Genomic DNA, 21482 nt, shown 5'->3' with positions numbered 1-21482 from the left:
TTTTTTAAAAGTCACGTTTCATACTCCAGATCAGAAAATCCCGGAAAGGAAGCGAGAGCCTTCTGTCTCCTTCTTTCTTCCCTTCTTCCTCCCCTCCCATCCTTCAACTTCATTCTCTTCCCCAGTGTCCCCCTTTTCTTCTCTTTTCTCCCCCTTAGTATTCATGTTACCCAATACCTCTTTGGGAGTGATTGTTTTAAATTAAATTTCCAGCATATTTATTCTTTTATGTTGTTAGAATACTTGGAGCCAGTTATTTTATAAAGAGACATTTTCTTGGCCATCAGTTTAATCAGTTCAGGGTCTTCAGGTAAAAACCTGGCACAGGGGAATCTCCCAGGAATGTACAGGGATGACCCCAGCTAAGACTCCTGAACTGGCCATCTCCTGTGACCAGATTGCTGCCTAGCCCAATTGTCATCAGAGATGCTTCATCCACCAGCTGATGGAAATAGATGCAGAGACCCTCAGCCAAACATTAGGTGGAGTTTGGGGGAATCCTGCAGAAGAGGGGGAGGAAAGATTGTAGGAGCCAGAGGGACCAAGGACACCATAAATAAAACCTCAAGAATCCACTAACCTGGGTCATAGGAGCTCACAGAGACTGAATGGACAGCCAGGGAGCATGGGACTGACCTAGGCCCTCCGCATATATGTGACAGTTGTGTAGCTTGGTCCTCTTGTGGTACTCCTAACAGTGGGAACAGGGCCTGTCTCTGACTCTTTTCCTGGCTTTTGAGACCCTACCCTTCATACTGGATCACCTTGTCCAGCCTTAGTACAGAGTGAGGGGTTTAGTCTTTCTGCATTTTCATATGCCATGTTTTATTGACACTCAGGGGAGACCTGCCCTTTCCTAAACAGAAACAGAGGAGGAGTGGATTGGGGGTGTGTGGGGAGACAGAGGGATGGGGGGACAGAAGGGAATGGGAGGAGAAGAGAGGTCAGTGTAAAATGAATGAATTGATTTGAAAATAAGAGGTCAGTGTCATAACAATGGCATTGTTTCAGCTGTGGTGGAGGAATCTCATGGTAGATGAAGGAATTTACTAGAGAGAAATCAGTAAAGATAAAGTCTCTAGAGCCACCCAGACTTGCTCTCTTGTACCAATCTCCTCATGAGAAACTAGTAAGGACCAGAATGGCATCACCTACCTCTAGGAACCAGGTAGTTAATGACCTGAAGACCTTACACCTTAATTGTTCTAACATACTAACACTGCCAAGCATCTAGCATGGGAACCCTCAAATGAAAAAAAAAAGAAAACATGTCCAAACCATAGTATCTAGCTTATATCCTAGTTTATAACCTTCAGGTCTAGACTGGACTTCTTGTATGCTTCTTCTGTAAGGCTGTTGGTTTTTGGCATTCAGCAAGGGTTTTTTTGCCGTCATCATTGGTGTACAGGTTATCTTTACAAGCAAGACTGAAAACTCTCATGGCAGGGTTTTTCTCTGTTCCCAGGTGTTAAACACGCCTTTTATAATGTTTTAACTGTCTGCTTCTCCACAGTCCTGCTTCCCGAGTAGCTGTTCTTTAAATTACTTTGAAAGCTTCATTTTGCCAAAAGGGAATATCTGAGTCATACGGCTCCTGGATCGTGCTTCAGAGGCGTGGGGCTATTTATTGATGCACAAAAGATGTCTGGAGCATAAATCTGTGCCAGCCATGACCTAAATATGCAGAAAAGAAGAGAATAGCTATTCAGCAAATTTAAAAATGATTTAATTTTAGAGCCATTTCTGTTTCTTCCTAGTTCACTCAGCATTTCTGTTACTATATAACTTGATTATAGCAAATACTTTTAAAATAGAAATTTAGTTTAAATTTTTTACTCCTGAAGTGAAGAATACCAGGTTTGGCTAAAGGAGCATAATTAATCTTTGAGAAAAAAAAACATGTTTTCTACACAAAATTGTACAAAAAGCTGTAGCCCATTTATGTGTTCAGGTATTTTCTTGTCTTTGTAGACATGCTACATGTTTACCCTGTGTCACGTAATTTATCCGATAAAATCTACACATTATTCATAAACTCTGCAGAACCTTCTGTTTCATTTTGAAATATAATGAAATAATTATATATAACTCGACCCTAAAAGTTTATGCTATAGTATTTCTGTGAAATGCTGTCTAGCTGTCATAGTTTCCTTCAAATGGCTTATTAGACACAATTTGTTTTTAATTCTTGCAGCTGTGGTCCAGTCCCTCAGTCCCTGCTGTACTTTATTTGAACCTTCTAATTGTGTGCAACACTTTAAATCTACTGTCCTAATTGTACACACATGGGATTTTTTGATAAGTGCCTAGGAAGTTCCTGTCATGAGTAAGAATTTAAAATCTTCACTGTAGTTGGGCTAAATCCATGAAGAAGAAAATTTCTTGCACAATTTTTCTAAATTTAAGATGAACAGTCCACCAATGGACTAGCTAATGTCTAATTTGTTTAGACACTGTTTCACCTCTTGTCATTTTCTGTGCATGCAGACGCTTGTGTACGAAGATATGTGTGTTAATACATATGCACATGTCTAAAAGCCAGAGGACCGCCTCAGATGTCCAGTCCTTGAGAGCCCCACCCTTCTTTTTTCGAACAGTCTCTCATTTGTCTTAGAGCTTGGCAAACAAGCTAGACTGCCTCCCCCAGCTAGTTCAGTTACACGTTTCCACTCCCCCAAGCAGGGATTGTAAATTCTGCAGGCTTTTAAAATGATATTTGTTTGATGTGTGTAATTAAAAAGCATGTTTTTTTCTTTTTAGAATAAAAAAGGAGGCAAAGAAACTACTAAATATATTTTAATGGCACAAATACAGTGAAATAATTAGAAGAATATTAATCTGATCCAAATGCTTTAGTCCGGCAGTGGTGGCACATGCCTTTAATCCCAGCACTTGGGAGGCAGTGGCAGGTGGATCTCTGTGAGTTTGAGGCCAGCCTGGTCTACAAAGTGAGTTTTAGGACAGCCAGGATTGTTACACAGAGAAACCTGTCTCGAAAAACCAAAATAAATAATAGATTTTTTTTATTGGTATGAAAAATTACCAATTAGCTTAGAGATTCATGGTAACCACCAACTTACACAGATTATTAAAGGCAGAATGATGACCCACCCTGTCAGCAGTGGCTAGTGATGCTCTGGCTGCCAACATTTACTAGTTGAGTCTATCAAAATCTTCAGAGATAATGATTTTGTTACTTGGTAAATCCAGTGATTAGTACCTAGTTCAGTGCTAAAATGTAGACATGTGGAACCATTTTGTGAAACTCATACTATAGAAGGAAACATGCCAATGTCATGTGGAGTGGCACAAAGCTACATAAATACTGACAAAGACAGAAACATTTCTTACTCTCCAAGTTCTATGAGAGTAGCCACAGAAAACTGTGATTGTCACTGGGGAACTCACCTCTAAATTCATTTGGTGACCACTCTGGTCTCTCATCTTGGTCTTACTCTGTATTCCTTGTTTTGGTTTTGTCATTGTTTGGGTTTTTGAAATAGGATCTCATATTTCCCAAGCTAGCCTCAAACTGGTTATGTAGCCAAAGAGATTTTGAATTACTGATCAATTCTGGCTGTGCCTCCCAAGTGTTGAGATTGCAGATATATAACACTATGCCAGCTTAGTGAGCAGTTAATCTCTTGGATATACTTGATGCCCCTATGCTAGTCAGTATGTGTGTTCAGTGGTAAGGTGGTCTCAGAACCAGATTGTTGAGAAAAGTGGGTAAGAAAGCAAGTGAGATCATCTCTCTGCCTCAGTCTCCTCCTGTTAAAATGGAGACAGAAATGGATGTCTACTTAGTCAAGCATTGGGAGGCTCTTTTGCTTGTTTAGACTCTAGGGAGAGTGAGGCTAGGCTGATAAGTATCTAGATAATCTGCATTTGTCTGTAAGAAAAACAAATGAAGTGTTTTTTATTGAGATTAAAATTGAAATGTGTACTAATAAATTGTTGAATACTCCTGAAGCACTGAGAATGGCAATTCCTGTGTTTTTACCTTTTTTTTTTTAAATTTGAAGGCCATTTAAATTTATCTAAATACTACATTGGCTTAACTGTTATTATTGGAAATGCTCTTTGTCTTTTTTTTTTCCATTGTAAGTCAAACTTTGTTAAGGAATAACAATTTTCTCTGTTGGCAATGTTAAATGTAACCTTAGCTTTCAATTCATTGCTGCAGTTATGTTTCCAGAGCCTGCTGGAGGAGATAAACCCATTGCAAATGAAGACAGCATTCATTTTCCTTCTACCTCAGGCCACACAGAATTGATTGGGGTAATAAAATGACAGCACCTTGTAATATACTGAAGGCTCTTTAATTCGAAAACCAGCTCCAGCCTGATTCCAAGCTTGTTTAAAGCTAATTTATAGCTTACATAATTTTCAGCTGGCTGACCAAGGTAAAGGATGATGTATGAAAATTGATAAAGAATTAACTTATGATACATTCAGATGTGTGTTGTTAAAGTCAGATGGTTTTAAAAACAGAAGGCAGGGACAGGGAGACAATTAGTAAGCAGGTTTTTTTTTCATGTAGGTAACACCATTAACATTAATTTCTCATCATGTTATGTCAAAGCTGGCTTCCTGTCTTTTTTTGTGTGAAATCAGTTCTATTTTGCATTTTTCTGTATTTTAAAACCCTTCTGTTTTTCATAATATTAAGGTCAATTTGATAAGGTTGACTACCGTCAGCAGCTGTTGACTTCCACAGTGCTGAGGTTATGGTAGGTAGCGGAAAGGCTGCTAGGTAACTCACTAGGCCAGTGTTTTCATGACGAGTGCCTTTCTCAGAGGCAGGCTGCAAGATTTTCAAGCTCTTCATATTTATATCAACTGAAAAATAGGTTTTAGCCTTTTTGACCCTGTAGGCTATTTCATCTCTTTGTTCTACTATATTTAATCATTGTTACTGACAATATATCGCCCCTAGTAAAGTGCTCTGTACTATGAATGAGGCCAGGTTTCAGAATTGTTGTCAGCATTCAGAACTGGAGGGTAGATGCTGTAAGCAATTTACATGGTTCTGTTTTACCTTCTTCAAAAGACAGTGGAGGATCGGTATGGTTAGGGGGCCGTTGCTTGGTTGTTTTGTTTTTTGCCATTTTGCCATCTCCTATTATTGTAACATCATAAAAAGTGTAAACTGGATATAGTGACTCACACCTATAAGTTAAAACTCAAGAGACTGAAGCAGGAGGATTTCTGTGAGTTCCACTTCCGGCAGGGGCTACAGATTGAGATTGTCTCCAGAAAATGAACAAAGCAACACCAGAGCTTTTTAGTGGTGCAATTGTCATTTTTAGCTGTGTGTGTTATAGATCATACACTACAAATGTGTTGGATGTGGACACTAAAGAAAAAAAGTACATAAACTAGTGCATTTAAAAGTAAGATTAGCTATAGGGATGGAGAAGTTTTTTCGTTTCTGCATTGAAAGTTGTCTAACCCTGCCTTAAATTATATTTAGTCATTCTTAACCTTGTACTCAGCGTTACAAGAAAATAGTTACGATATATGTATGTATGTATGTATGTATATGAAGTTCAGTTCTACATACAGTGTGCAAATGGATCAAAACCACATCTGTAGTCCTAAAATTTCAGCGGAAAATATTTAAGAAACGTTTGAGGTGATGACGGAAACAAACAATTAAACACTGGCATAAATAACCTTGATCTTTTCCTTAGTATGGCCTTATTAATAGTTCCTTAATATTAGGTGTTGTGCTGTTTTTTTCAAAGCCGGTTTTGTGTTCTGTACAGAGTGGGCATAGGAATAACTGACAAGTAAATAATAGATTCATTTGTTACTGCTGTTTGCTGCTTTTTTCCCCCATTGGGATTCTAACCCATACATGCTAGGAGAGATAATTCCCACTGATGATGATTCAGTTTGCATTTTTTGACAGTATAGCAGTGTGAAAGAATTATATATTTAATATAAACCTTACTTAGAACTGTGAAATTTGACCTCTTCCTGGAGTGACAATCTATAAAACACTGTCCTGATGCTGGGCAAAGGCAGCAAGCAGCTGGCCACTCCCACTCAGCCACATCAACATGAATAGCCTTTTAGTGTTCAGTAAGTAGATTTGGTGTATTGGTGCATTTTGACTGTTTATTAAGCTCTTAGAAAGCCAGGAAACAACTTGAATCCACAAATACGGAATAAGGTTTCAGATCACTTTGTAGTTACTGAAAACTCAACATTGTATCAACCTTTTGACACATCCACCAGTGGAGGCCAAACTTTGGCGGGATTCTCTTTATAACATTGTTTTTCTTTCACGTATTTTTGAAGTATAGTCAGTCTATGACTGACCCTATCCACAGACAAACTCACCACCTTTATTCCAGCCAGACTTGAGTTGTAAAGTTTCAAAAACTGAGTCAGGCAGATCCTTTCCTTTTAAGAAACTTTATCTTATCAGAAACAGATTCAATTAAAACAAACAAACAAAAAAAATGAAAGGGCTTAACACTAATTTTTTCAGTCAAACTCTTATGATGTTGTAGAGATATAGAGGTAAACCAATTATATAATGATCAAAGCTAATAAATGCTTAACAGAATGAAATATAACAGTAATATTTCATGCCATAGATCATATATGCATTACTATAGTAAATATTTCATTGCTAAAACATTTCACTTGTAGTTTCAGCATAGTATATTAGAAAAAAAATATTTGAGTGCTGTTGAGTCTTAGTAGCAACAGCTTTCCTTTTGTTTGTTGAGATGAGGTCCAGGTCAATCCATGCTGACCTTTAGCTCACCCTGAAGCCTAAACTGCCCCTGCACTTGCCATGTGCAGGCTGGTCTTTTTGTGATCCTTCTTGAGTCCTGGCATTGCAGATGTGACTCCTCCCTCAGCCCCACCCTGGGCTGAAAGGAGCAAGTGTTTAGTGTTTTTTTTCTTTGGCAGTTTGCAGGCTTCACTTCTGAATTTTACATTTAGCCTCTGTTTCATTTGTCTCATTGCCACTAAAATTTAAACTAATACCACTTCTGAGATTCTTTTTTTCAGCTTCACTTCTTATCAAATGAAGTTTGAAACCAGTGACTTAAGTGAACTTGGAACCAAATCATCCCATCCAGGCACAAATAAATGATTGTTATTTTCCCTTTGTAATTTTAATCTAAGAAAGGTATTTCTAAAATAACATTTCATTTTTCCTTCAGTCTGAATTTTTTGAAGTTTTCAACAAGTGAAGCCTCTAGAGATATTCTTTGTTTTCTTCAGGGAAAAGAGAATATACAAGGTAGAGTTGCTGATAAATACATGAGGAAAAAAATGTACAAAACTTTCAGAAATGTTCTTCCACTTTCACAGACAAGTTGAATTGTATTTAAATGAATGGTGAATCATTTTCAACACTAACCCTAAAGTACTGTAATTTAAAATGTTAAAAGTTAAATAGAGAATGTGCCAAGAATTTTGTCTTTGCCTTTGAATAAGTGAAAAATAAGTGTGAAAAGATAGGAAGTATGGTGGGTAACTTGACTTTATAGGAGACATAACTTAAAGCACATGATTGCAGAATATGGGAGACTTGGTAAGTTTTTCCATAGAATATGACTTAGCTCCATGCTCCTAGTAAGATACTAATGTATCAGTGTGAGCAGGAAGTCTCAAAACCCTGCTTTGTATCCATTGATGCATGGTATAGACACACTGGGTTTCCTCTTCCTTTCTCTGTTCATTTCAGCCACTTTGCTGCGGGTCACCTTTAAATAAGTACTCACAATTTGTTAGATCAATATATTTGTCAAGACCAGGATATGCTGACTATTTGTACAGCTGAATCATAGGTCTATATGTTTTTAATACGTTTCTGGGTATGTTAATATAGACACAGAATGAAGTAGTCATGATCTAGGAAAAACTAAAATTTCTTTTGGTGCACATTTTGTGTAGATTTTTCACTTTATTGCTTGGGATATGTCAAAAGAGTAAATCATTTTTATTAGTTGGATACAAAATAAGATATTAAATTTACCTTGCACTGTGTTATATTACTTGCAGCTCATCAAAACCTGATTGGATATATGGTCTCTGCAAAAAGTTTAATCACATAAACAGATTTTATAATTTGAAATTAGTTTTATGTTGCACCAGTGCAATGGTGCAAATCTCTACCTCATTGTTAGTATTTTCATGTTTCAAAATTTAAACCTAGTTTGAACTTGTTTGCTTTTAGCCCTTATAATTTTTAAATATTTAGCTTCTATGACTTCATTATTTGATACATTTTTTAAAATTTCTACTACTTTCTCTTCCTTGCTGTGTTGCCTGCCAAAATTGAAAACTGCTGCTTCATTAAGAAGAACAAAACTCCATAGTCACATTGTATTTTCCTCAAGTTGGCCAATTGTGAGGTTTACTTACCTACTAAATTCTAGTGGGCTATAGTTTGAATGTTTAAATAGCAGAAATGGCTATGATAAAGTAGATGATTAAACAAATAGGTCTGTCTCCTGGCTATTAATTTTCAGTTTGGGAGCTTGATGTGTTACTACATTATTACTGAATTTTCTCAATATATGCTCTAGGTGTTACATTTCTTATTAATGAAACTTGGAGAGCACAAATACATAATACCCCAAATACATAAAGCTGCAAATTTTTTGTTTACTTGGCATCTTTAGGCATCTTGGATTTTCAAGCCAGTGGCAATACTTGATGACCTTTTTTGTTCTTACAGTGGTATGCATAGCCATTATTCAGTGTGTCATAATGGATCATTTTTATCTGCATCTTGCATCTGCTCGGTTTATATAGAATAAATATTTATGCTTTTTCAGTTTTCATGGCTAGAAGATTCAGATAGAATAGGTTTGAAGTATCGGCTATAATTCATTGCTTGAAGAAAGAGCTTATACTGATACTATGTGGAAAAGAACACCATCTAAATCATTTCACCCGCAAGCTTATAACCAAGATAGCATCACCATTTCCTTCTTGAGAAGGTATCTTTAAAGTAAGAAAGCATTGAAATAGTTATGTTAATAGTTCATGCTTTTCTACTTAAGTTCTCAGAACAGATCATTATCTGATTTAACACAGTGATACCATTACCTAATGACCTAATGCCTATTTAGCTAATGTCAAGTACACTAGTTTGAAAACCTAGAATTTCTTTAATCGTTACTCAGAAAGTGTATCCCTATAACTTAACTACTGTTTAGATTTCTGTTGGACAACTAAATACTTGTACAGAATGTGAGCATAGCTGTATTATTACTTAATGCATACTTCTTAAACACTTAAGAATAGCATCTCAGTTGTGTTGGACATATTCCCCTTGTATTGAGAATTTAGGTTTGCTTTCCTTGGACTCCCCATCTATTCCCATCTGTCTCTAGATGATTTTAACTCTCAGAATATGTCTGTGTTGGGGACTTCCAGTTTTCTGACATTGTCTCTGACCTCTTCTCCCAACATCATAATTTTATCAACTGTTCAAATGTTGGCCTGATACCTCTATTGGATCCCTGAAGATCAGCTCAAACTGAATATTGAAAAAATAGAATTCTTTTTCCTTCTCTATTTTAATAGCTTACTTTCCCTGTAGTTTTCCCCCAATTAAAATCCCACCTTTTGATGTTAAAAGTAGAAAACTCAGGCCAGACATGGTGGTGCATACCTTTTTGATCTGGGAAGGAAGAGGTAGGTGAATCTCCAAGTTCACCAGAACTACCGAGTGAGACCCTGTCTCAAAATAAAAGGAAAGGTGAGGCTGGGAGGAAGAGAAAGGAAGGAAAAGTAATGAGAGGGCGAAATCCTCGTTGCTAATTATTCTCTGTTTCCCACTACTGATCCATTGATCCTAATCCCAGCGTATGGTATTTTTCTGTCATATGTGCGGTACTCCCACTTACCAGCATTCCTGAGCCTGCTTTTTTACATCTTTATTTATAGTCTACCTCAGTTTTTACCCATCCTTTCCTTAGACCACAGAGAGAATGAGTTTAAACGCAAAATCGACTCAGGAAGCTTAAATTCTTAACCTTTTCCCTTGGTGTCTCAGACAAGCTGAAGTACAAGCAGCAAGCAGCCCTTATGGCCGGCCCAATATTTCACCTCTGGCCAGAGTTCCCTGGCCTTTCCAATGCTCCGTGCTCCTGCATGCTGAGCTTACTTGGGCATGTACCTGTTTTTTTTTTTTGTTTGTTTGTTTGTTTGTTTTCCTTTTTCCATTTTAATTAACCCCAGAGTCATTTTTTGGGGTTGGGCTTCTCACATTTTACAGCTAAGGAAATTGGATCTGGGACTCTCCTTGCCTTCTCTGAGGTCACACCAACACCACACACTAAAGCAGGATTCACATAGGCTTATCCAACCCCAGACCTGTTGTTTGTAGGTGTTTGGGGTCAAAATATCATCAAACCCTTGTATGTGCTGTTTGACTAGGGAGGAGAAGAGAGAGGGAGACAGAGGGGGAGAGCTTAAAATGGCATCAGTCTTTTGACACCACAAAGCCTGTCCCCCAGTGGCATACTTTCACCAGCAAGGCTACATATCCCTAACAGCCAGTGGGAGACCAAGTATTGAAATGCCTGGACTGTGGGGAATGTGTCATTTAAATCACCACAATAGGGTATTTCCCTTAGATCTTTCTCCTAAAAGTCAATTAGTCCTATAATTTCTTTACATGCTACATATCATAATTTCAGTGACTTAGTATTTTGAATAATATATTGTTTCAACAGCTCATGTGCTGGTGACTAAAGAGGTAGGGACTTTCTGTTTTAATTTTTAAGTTAAATATTGTGTCACCACATAGTTATGTATTTGTTCAGGGATTGTTGTATAGTTTGGCTTATATATCTTCCTTTTCAGATGAGATATGTGAAATTTTCATTGTGTGGACTAATATTTTCCTAGTCTTATGTTATAGATTATAAAACGTTGAGAAATACTTTATACCAATAGAATCATTAACTGCTTAAAGAAACTATTGGGTAAATGATGCGTTGTCATACAAGCTTTATAAGTGACTCGAATCTTGCCAGCTGGCCTACATATGTGACTCATTTAAATACATCCGGCAGATGAGTTCATTAGAATAACAACTTAAAGCAAATGATTTTAAATTTTAATTTTAAAACAAATCAGTAGCAAAGAGATAATCTGTAAATTCAGGAGATAAAGATACAACTGATATGTTTGTCCCTGATCACAAAGTGCCACAATAGCAGGGGTTTTGCATGTAATTTTCTAGGCAGTATTTAAATTTTTTCTTGAAATAGAATATTCTCTTTTTATTCCATAAAAAGTTAATGTGCCATAGGAGATATGTTACTGGGAAATCTAATGAGCTATTAATTTCTAATAAAACAATGAAGATTAATGGGCTCACTCTGGGGAAAATATCACTCAACTTGAAATAAGTATTTTGAGACAATTTAGTCAGATCATTTGAGAGTAAAGTTTTTATAATTTGGTTCCTAATAAGTTTATCTCTAAAGGTTTAGCACTTGATATTGAGTTTATGTCAATAAAAAAAAGTTTATGTTAGATTGAAAAATGACTCATCTTGAAGATGCATGAAATTGATCTTTGGAGAAAGGAAAGTATATTATTTTGATATTTTGATTGATATTTTGTACAATATCAATCATGAAAAAAAAACAAACTCTCCTACATGATGCCATAGGGTGAAAATATATCCCAGATTCTTCTAAAATAAAAACAATGTTTAGTCAATACAACAATCTATAAGTCAATAGCAACAAAAAGAAAAGATGGTTCTTTAGCAGTTGGTGGCAAACATTTTCAAGTAATGCAGAGATAGTTACTGTGTTTACGTGAAAGTTCCTTTTTCATCTGTATAACAGTCATTTTGAAATACCCTATTCAAGGTATTAAAGTAAAATGTCATTATTAATGGGAATGTCTGCTAGCCAAAGAAAATACAGTTGACAATAAAAACTGATCATATTACATTTGTCACAATACAGTTGAATCATGTTCTAAACTGTAAGAAATAAAATCATGTTCTTAAAGCATAAGAAATGAACACATGATAATCAGTTTCATTAGTGAAATGTTACTCAAGAACTTTAATTTTCTGGCAGGCAATAAATACTGATTTACAGTGTAGAGCTTGTAATGAGCTGTTGATACTGTGGAGATGTCTGAGCTTCCTTATTCATATCTGAGTACTACTGAATTGTCTTTGAGCCAGCGTTAAGAGTTTTGTGAAGATATTAACTAAGTATACAGGTTAGTAGAAAGAGAGTAGATCAGAGAAAGAGTAAGACACGTGCATGTGGGCATGGGCCTCTCAAGGAGGAGTTGCCCTGAGTGTTATTTCCACAGTAACTTCATAAATCTTTACTTCAAGTGTTGGCTATTCATTTGCCTCTAGTGTTTGTGTTGAGATGACTTTAAAGGAGTTGTAAAAGTGGTAGAGAGAGTACTTGTGCTCTTATCCAGCTCCTCTTGAACAACCCAGAGAAGAGTTAGCAGTCATAGAACAGTAACCTTAGCACAGTACTCAGAAGGACATGGTGGTGGTGTTCATTCGATTTTACCAGTGCTGACACCTGCCTTTTTTTCCTCTGGCAAGATGCAGTCCAAGCTCACTTTTGTTTTGTCAGTTGGGTCTTCTTAATCTCTTCCCGTTGGTGATGATTCCCTATGCTACACTGTGTCATGGCTTTGTCACACCGTTATTTTGTAAAATGCCTTTCTATTTGCATTTTTTGTTTGTTTTTTTGAAACGGGGCTTCCCTGTGGAGCTCTGACTGTAGATCAGGTTGGCCTTGAACTCATAGAGATGTGCCTCCCTGTCTCCCAAGTGCTGGGATTAAAGGCATGTGCCACCATTGCTTGGCCTGCATTTGTAGTTTTCCAGTGTGCTCTCATGATTGGGCAAGTTGTATGTTAATAAGAACTCTCTGTCCTGCATTACAGTCACTCTCAGGACTTGGCATTGGAATATATCCTATGTATTCCTGGTGATGCTAACCTGACCATCAGTTAGCATGGTATTTGTAAGGTTTTTCCACTAGGAAGTTACCATATTTCCTTTTCAAAAAGGAATTTCAAAACCTCTATATTTGGAAGACAATCCAAAGAGGTTTTTTTTTTTTTTTTGTCTCCAGACAGTTTAAGTCTAGTGAAGAAATTGATCTCATTCTCTTGTCCCTGTGACCATCATTCGCTGAAGCAGCCTTAGAAACACTTTAGCTTGAATAACTTGGTGACCAAGGAAAAGTATAAGAAAATGAAAGATGTTTCCCATATATATCATAGTCACAAACAGATTAGCCCAAAACTATCTTTGAGTCTGATGTAGCTTTTGCAATGTGTAAACTAAAATGTCTTTAATAAAGGCACAATATACTGAAGAAATTCTGAATTGAAATCATTGATTAATTTTCAAACCTATTAGTAGAGTATTTAATTACGTAGATACTAAGTTGTTCCTTAACAACAGAATTATCATATAAAATATTTACAGTTATTTGGCTTCCATAGATCATTTGAGGAATTTAAACTATTGTTTGAGGTAGATTATAGAAGATGCCATGAATTTGAGAGACAATAGGGGGAGAACATGAGAGGATTTGAAGAGGATAGAGGAAGGCGTGAAAAGATACAGATATGGTACTCATGTATGAAATTCTCAAAAATTCAAATATTAAAATCATTTAAATCCTTGTGTTTAAAGTCATGATGGTTTTATATTTGTGGTTTTTATCTATAATTTTTAGCAAATTGGGCTTATACTCAGAGTCCTCTGTAGCTTAATTGATATTATTTTGTACTGTTTTCTTTCTTTTATCCTACTTATGCTGTATCTGTATCTTCCACTGATTGATTTCATTTCCTTCAGTTTAAATTGCACCTCCTTAGATGACTGCTTCAATTCTTAGAGCCTTTCTTTCCTGGTCCCACATCACAAAGAAAAGTCCAAAGTATTTTTTAACTGTCCCATGTCCATGATATCAAAAGTAACCATTAAGAAAAAGTAACAGGAGGGCTAAAGATTTAGCAAACTTACTTATTCTGCAAGTTCTGCTCCAGAGTCACAAAGTAAGACGCAGAGAAAATACTTAAAAGAGGTGTCTGTGTGTTGTCAGAAATGGAGTTAGAAATACCCTACTTCCCTTTTCTATTTTACTTGTCGTTAAAATAAAGAATATATCTTTCTGAGGTTGAATAAAATGATTGCTTTTATTGTCTTTGGTTTGAATGAATGAAGAACAAGTAAAATAGTGCCGTCTATTTTTGAGATGTTAGGGATGGAACTTGGGGCTCAGTGTGCTAGATAAGAGTTCAGCCACTGAACTCTTATAACCTAGTCCTCCATTCTCTGAATGATAGTTTTAGCTTAACTGATTTTTACTAAGAGTATCCAGTGTTACTTTAATTTTATAGTATATTCCTTCAGTTTTTAATTAAGTATGCAACTCTGTCGTAAGGAAAATCCATATACTTTTTACAGTAAATTTAATTAAGCGTTTCTTGTAAGTTCATTTCAGTGTCTACCATGGCCCACTAAAATTGGAAATCAGTTGTAAAATGGCAGATTAATTGCCTTTTGTATGGAATGAAATAAGAATCCCAAATATGCAAAGTCAGGAAATGTAATTAGAATCCTCAATTACTTCCTCAGTGCATTGGAAAACTGAATGCAGAAGTACAGAAAGGGGCCAAAGGTTGTTAAATGTAGCCCATCACACACGTTTTACACTTTACTTAATGACCCAAGTGTTTATTACTATGAAGTAAATGCACCATTTAAAGAATTATGGTGGAATTGTGAAGCATTAAAAACTCCAATTAATGTTAGTCTGAAGTATGCAGTGTGTTCATTTTGCCCAATACATTTTCATTATCATCAGTATTTTTCCAGTTATTAAGATACATTTTTCCTCATTGTGCAGCACTAGCATGTTGGCTATAGTAAAGCATGGTCTTAAATACTGTTGAAAGTTAAAACTAATGGGTGCCCCCACACAATCATACAAAAACACAGTAATAATAGTTAAAGAATGTGGTGTCTGAGTGCAGTTTGAAGCAATGTAGATGTATTGTCATTCTTCATCTCTTGTGTGACTATAACCTTTTTAAAAATATGTTTTAATTGAAATAGAATTACATCATTTTCTCCCCTCCTAGCCACCTTCTTTGTAACCCCTGCCATAACCCCCTACTCTCAAGATGATTTGTTTGTTATTATTGTTACACATACACACACATATCTGTATATATGTATGCACAAATATGCATAAATATAACCTGCATAGTCTGTTTTTGTTTGTGTGTATGTTTTCAAGCTTGACTACTCTGCATTGAGCAGTAAGGAGTCTTATCTCTGAGAGAGGCTGAATTTTCTTCCAGCTGACTGCAGACTTTTAGAATAGTGTGTCTTTAAAAGATACACAACTTACTTTTAAAGACGAATATTATTAAAACATATCCATGTTTGTGACTGTAAATTTAAATCCAACTTCAATAACTATTCCTTCTCTGATTAGTAAAAGGAATGTTACATAAAAATCTTTTCCTTTTAAGAAAAGAGAAACATTCCCAGTTAGTGCTTATCTGTACCTCACTTTGGTTAACTGCAGTTAGCCTCAAGCATCATCTCTGTGAATAGCATGGTTGGGAAAGTAAAAGCGACTGATTTCACTCTTGCTGTAAACAGCTCTCTAATTTCTCACTTATTTCTAGAAATAGTTTGTATGGTCAAACTATAAAAGGACTTGGTAAAGACATGTTTCCTACTTAGGAAAGTAACCTCTACTCATCGTAGATGTGTAAGAAAACATAGAATCCCACAGGCAATAAAATAAAACAATGGCATGGAGCTTAGCAAAGGAATTTTATGTAGAGCCATAGAAAGAAAAGTTACTTTTTAACTTTTTTAAGTATAAAGGTGTTTTGTTTTCCTTATAAAAGTCTTTCCCATATATTTTATATACTTTACTTTTATTTAAAACACTAAGTTAATATTATGATTTAGAACAAATAGCCATTGATTTAATTTTTTGTAATTTTCTTTATTCAAATTAAGAACAAGCTTGCTTCACATGTCAGTCCCTTCTCCCTGTCCCTCCCCTTCCCCCAGCCCTCCACCCCAACCTTCCACCTGCCCTCCACCCCATCCACTCTTCACTCCCCAGGCTGGGTAGGACCCTCGACAGGGGCTCCCCAAATATTTAAGCATTTTTATTTCAAAACATTTTAAGTTTACAGATAACAGGACAGACCGTTCCTAGCTCTCTTTGTCCAGTTGACTGCACTGTTTCTATCTTGTGTAACCACTGTACCCTTTCCAGAATTCAAAAGGTAACATCGGATGATTTTATTAATGACCCTATGGTATGTTTCCAGTTTTCCCCATGGTCTTTTTATGTTCCAGTATTACATGCTACATTAAGTAATCATGAGACCTTAGGCTTCTATAATTGTGATCGTTCCATGTTTTGTCATCCCTGACCTTGGCAGTTTTGCAGACTACTGTTCAGTTGTTTTCTAGAATATATGTTGGGTGCTTTACTCTGGTCAGACACTACAGGCTGGAGGTGATGCTCCTTTTTAGTGCATCACGTTGGTGTAGTGATACTAGGGTGATCTTGATCTTGACCATGTGGCTAATGTATTTACTGGGGCTTTGGCTATAAACTTACAGAAAGGAACAACAAGGAAATTGTGTGCCTGCCTCTTTATAATCTTACTTTTAAAAGAAATACTTTAAAACATGCCAGTTTATAAGGTAAGCCTAACGTCTTTATTTGTAAACTATAACTTGAGTCCACAAACTACCTGAGCAGTGAAATCTTCCAATGTTAAAATAATTTGCCATTGCTTGGAGTTGGTTTCCTTGTAAGAGAAAAGAAAAGAAAAGAAGGTGGGTAGGTTTATGAATTAACATCAAGTCTTGAACTATTTGAACTATTAACAAACCAAAAACTTCTTTGTTAGTAAGGGGAAATAAGAAGGAGTCTCCATTCCAAATCATGAGCACAAAGCTAAATACCATTTGAAGGAAATCTTGCAAGTGCTATGCAGTAAGTAGTAAGGATTTCTCTTTGACAAACATGACAAGGGTTTATGCTCACTTCTCTTTCACAATAATTCTTCATTCTCTGCCACCCAGACAGAGTGTTAGACCATGATTACATGTCCCCTGTGTGCCTGGAAGTGATGGCTCCCCTCCTTCTCATCCTGCCAGTAAAAGCAAAAACAAAACAAGAAAAAAATAAGGCCAAGGAAACATATTTAGTCATTTGATATTAGGGTGTTACTGTCAAATGACTATACACTTTCAAAATCCCACATCTGATTAAAAGAGCTAAGAGGTTATTGAAATCAATATGTTTTCTGGAGTTTGAAAAACAAGCTTAAACATTAAGAACACGCCTTTTGCTTGCCAGTACCCCCAAAGGGTATGTTTTCTTGACAGTTGATTCAGAGATCCTTCACGAAACAAATGTCAAACTTGTCAGGACTGTCACTAAGAGAACGATCCGTGTAGCAGGGGTCTTCTTTCCCTGGGAAACAAGCAGATGTCTTAGCTCAGCAAAGTGAAACCCCTGCCATGAGAGGCAATGTCTGCTTGCGTTTGCTATCGGGTAGTAAGGAAATGCTGCTGAAAGCCTTCCTTTCTTTGCTGTTTCACTTGCTGTGCACTTACTTGTTAATGATAGTGAATGATTTTGTAAATCTTGAGCTGTATATGGAGTTCTTATAAAATTGGCCTACAGTTAAACATGTACACTTCCGAAGGGCAGTCTCATCAGAGCTTTACGGGATCAAGCTGGAATGATTTTGTTTAAAGTAAAATCTATTACTATTACTTTTATACTGTTGTACTATAGCAATTTCAGTGTTACATCCCAGAAGTTAGACATGTCTTTTCCTCCCCTCCATGATCCTTTGCTACACCTAAGTCACAGATACAGTGATACGAAATAACAAGTAGATACACTTGTAATGGTTATATAGGTGTTTTAAAACACAAAAAGGCAAAATTTTAAAGACAAGTCTTTAGAATAAAGAAAAGGATGAGACAGTTGTGTATCTGTCCTATGAGAAGGCAGTGTTAGAAGACACCTGACTTTGTAACCATGCTTCCTGTTTAGGAAAAGTCAATCAAAGAAGACTGCTGTTGTATTAATGTGTTAAGTTGCAGATTTGCTTCTGTTAGGTGTTACATATATTAAACCATTTGTAACTTAGTGGAAATGCAAACTTTTATTTTACTTAACAGAATTCCCCTGTCGTTTCTACTCATTAAACACAAAAGCAAAATATATACTTGGATCTCAGGCTTCCCAGGCTTATTACCTTATCTCTACATCTATATTTTAATTTTTTTGTGTGTGTATACTTAGGTTTTTTTGCCTGCCCCCCCCCCTCTCTCTCTCTCTCTCTCTCTCACTCACGTGAGACCAGAGGCATTCCAGTTGGTTGTGAGCCTTCATGAGGGTGCAGGGAAATTGATCCTGGGTATTCTGAAAGAGCATCCAGTGTTCTTAACTGATGAGCCACCTCTAGAGCCCCCTTCCATGTCTGTTTTGAGTTAAGAGTAATGTTAAGGTTCGATACAGTTTATTAACTAGGAAATCCTATTGGTCTGTAAACTTAGTAGATGTTCAGATAATAAAGGCTTCATTTGTTTCCCATGACTTAAGGTCAGAGTGTAAAATGACTGTACTGGGGGCTGGGGAGATGGCTCAGTGATGGAGAACATCTGTTGTTCTTGCCGAGGACCCAGCACTTGTCAGCACTTGCATGATGGTTCACAACCATCTGAAGTTCCTGTCTTGGGAGAGTTACCAACCTCTTCTGTCCTCCATGCGCATAGCAATGAATGCATACACATACATACATGCAGGAAACTCATGATTATAAGAATAAAGTAAATCAGTCGAAAATGTATGTCTGTTTTGACACATACTGCTTCATGCATTTTTGCTTTCCTTTGTTATCATCTTTGTTACTGTAAATCAAGATTGCTGGAAGTGTGACTGCAGAGTAAGGAATGACAGTATGCCTTTTTAAAGTATGTGCTAGTTTCCAAAAACCTTATTTTTAGACTCCGATACTTCTTAAAATTCAGAAAAGATTGATTAGGCTCCAGTTTTATGCTAACTGTACCCATTTAGATTGTAGGAATGTAATATAAAGAAGAAGAAGCCCTGCTTTGCAAACCATCCTGGGACAAATTTGGTGCTGCCTAACCAAATGCTTTGCCACTGTCTTAGCTGCATTTCTGTTGCTGTGATAAAACACTATGATCAAGGCCACTTATAACAGGTTTAATTGGGCTTCCAGTTTCAGACCGTTAGAACACGTGGTAGCAGAGCAGACGTGTGGTGGCAGGAACAGCTGAGAGCTCACATCTTGGTCCACACGCAAGAGGCAAAGGGCACACTGGAGATAGGGCTAGGCTTTCGAAACCACAAAGCTACCCCCAGTGACACACTTCCAGCACTACCACACTTCCCAATCTTTCCCAAACAATTCCAACAGGGACAAAGTATTTTCACACACACAAAGCCTGTGGGGACCATTGGCATTCAAACCAACACACCCTCTTTAGCAACAGATTGTGCCCACTGACAGTGTCTCACTAGAAGAAGACAGTGGAAGGTAGAGAATTAAGATTTAATTTTGAATGGATAGCAAGCAACTCTTACCTAAAGAAAGCAGTTACCTATTTACTCAGGTGTTGGTTGAAGGAAAATACCTACTTATTAGATAAGTTGGGGCAAAAGTAAATGATATATACTAGTAGTAGTAGTTGTTGGAAAATATACAAAGTTGCATTACCAAGATGACATTAAAATCCCATCTCTGGTGTCTCATGTGTCTGTAATGCTTCAGAATGGTTGGTAATATTGATAATTTCTCTACTTTCCTGATGTTGACAGAATCTAAACCATTAATGCTCTGGAGGTTAGAGATAAAACATAAAGGACTCTTTCTTCACTTCACTGATTTTAGAGTTTTGTTGTTATTGTTGTTTGTTTTTGTTTTGCCCATAGAAAGTAATTGCACATACCTTGACACTAAGCAGAACTCAAAAGTTATTTGATTTGCTTTAAATTTGATTTTCTAAAATACAGAGGTAGGGGGTGATATTTTTAGTACTAACTTTAAAGATACTTGAGAATTTCTGGTTCTGTTTTAATTAACTCAGTAATAGCTTATGTGGTGCCTCTATTTCAGTTAAGAAAAATGAAAGATCATATGTGATAAATCCAAAGTAACAAGAAAGCAAAATGGCTTGGTACTTGGATATTGTTGTAGGAATGTGTATAATAAGATAGGTTACCAATTATAACATGAAATATTTTCCAGACTCTTATTACTTACACTTTGAAGGTCACCATTTAATATTAAGCACAGGATACATTTCATTCCTGTGGTAGCAGACATTATGATGTCACTTCATTATCCACCATGTACCATGGGAAACTGATGTGAATTATGAGGCCACCTCTTAGAATCGAAGCTGTAGAAGATTGTGAGCGGTCTACAGCATGGCATGCCCATGTTTCCTATTTTAGAACTGACTGATCTTCAGATAACATATGGTGGTACAAGTAATTGGAAAATTGACAGACCTGTCAAGAAAGTATGCTAGATGAGACCAAAATGCCATGCCGGAGCACATAAAGTGTCTTAGAAGTTAAATTTATTGTTTTTTATCAAAGAGCAAAGTAAAGCTATCTGGTTCTCTGACCACAGAGAGCACTGTTCAGTAGCAGGTGTTCAGAAAGTAATGCTGAAAGCTGTGATAAAAGTGGTGGCTTTTAAAGACAGATAGTAAGTTTTTTATCAATATTAGAAGAAAATACTATGTACTGTTATTAAATGTTAGTAACTTTATAACTCCAGATATGTAATCTTTTCCTTAAGGGTTCCTGAATCAGAACAGCCACGTTGTTTACTGGTAAGACACTGTTAAATGTGTTTGTTGGGTTGAAGTGTTCTCTGAAATTTAAAATTTCATGTTTGCTAAAATTTATTTTGCAGGAAGATGAAAATGAAGCTGAAAGAAAAAATGCCTCTCAGGAGCTTAGCGTGGAGCAGAAAAATCCCAAGAAATGAAGATTCTCTGTTGTTCTGGAGCGTTTACAATTCATGGTTGAGGCAACTAACATTTCTAGTTTGTAAAGTGTTACTGTAAAATCTAATTTGCAAAACTCTTCTCAATAAAGTCCTTGAAATAGGAACTTGTATTTGGAATTTATACTTCTTTCTTAAACAATTCAACTTTGATTTAATAGTCAACCACTCATAGTATCTTTTGGTTTTTGTTTTGTTGGTGATGGTGGGTTTGGTTTTTGTTTCAGTTTTTGTTCTTTTAAGACATGATCTCACTGTGTACCCTTGTGGGCCCGGAACTCCCTATGTAGACCAGGCTCTCCTCAAACTCACAGAGATCTGCCTCCATTGCTGGGACTAATTTGTGCCACTGTACCAGCCTTTGAAATGCTTTT

General features: G+C 36.5%; 1 protein-coding gene across 7 annotated transcripts in view; it reads left to right on the top strand.

Moving 5' to 3' along the window:
- The window catches only part of Phf14 (PHD finger protein 14), a 133091-nt gene extending 111870 nt beyond the window's left edge, over nt 1–21221 (top strand). For 4 of the 7 annotated variants that reach the window (XR_003479966.2, XR_004771560.1, XM_027389919.2 and 1 more), the window contains 2 exons: nt 20899–20932; nt 21016–21221. Coding sequence is in view for 2 of the 7 variants with exons in the window: in XM_027389919.2 (XP_027245720.1) it covers nt 20899–20907 (9 nt within the window). In the remaining 5 variants the exon portion in view is untranslated. Of the gene's footprint in view, nt 1–4186; nt 4407–20898; nt 20933–21015 lie in introns of all 7 variants that reach the window. The other 3 variants (XR_004771561.1, XR_004771559.1, XM_027389917.2) reach the window with 2 other exon arrangements.
- Nucleotides 21222–21482: the final 261 nt, after the last annotated feature.

This window comes from Cricetulus griseus (assembly GCF_003668045.3).
Source record: "Cricetulus griseus strain 17A/GY chromosome 1 unlocalized genomic scaffold, alternate assembly CriGri-PICRH-1.0 chr1_0, whole genome shotgun sequence".
NCBI classification, from domain to species: Eukaryota; Metazoa; Chordata; class Mammalia; order Rodentia; family Cricetidae; genus Cricetulus; species Cricetulus griseus.
The sequence above is the reverse complement of the archived record's forward strand: the minus strand, read 5'-3'. Positions and strand labels throughout refer to the sequence as shown.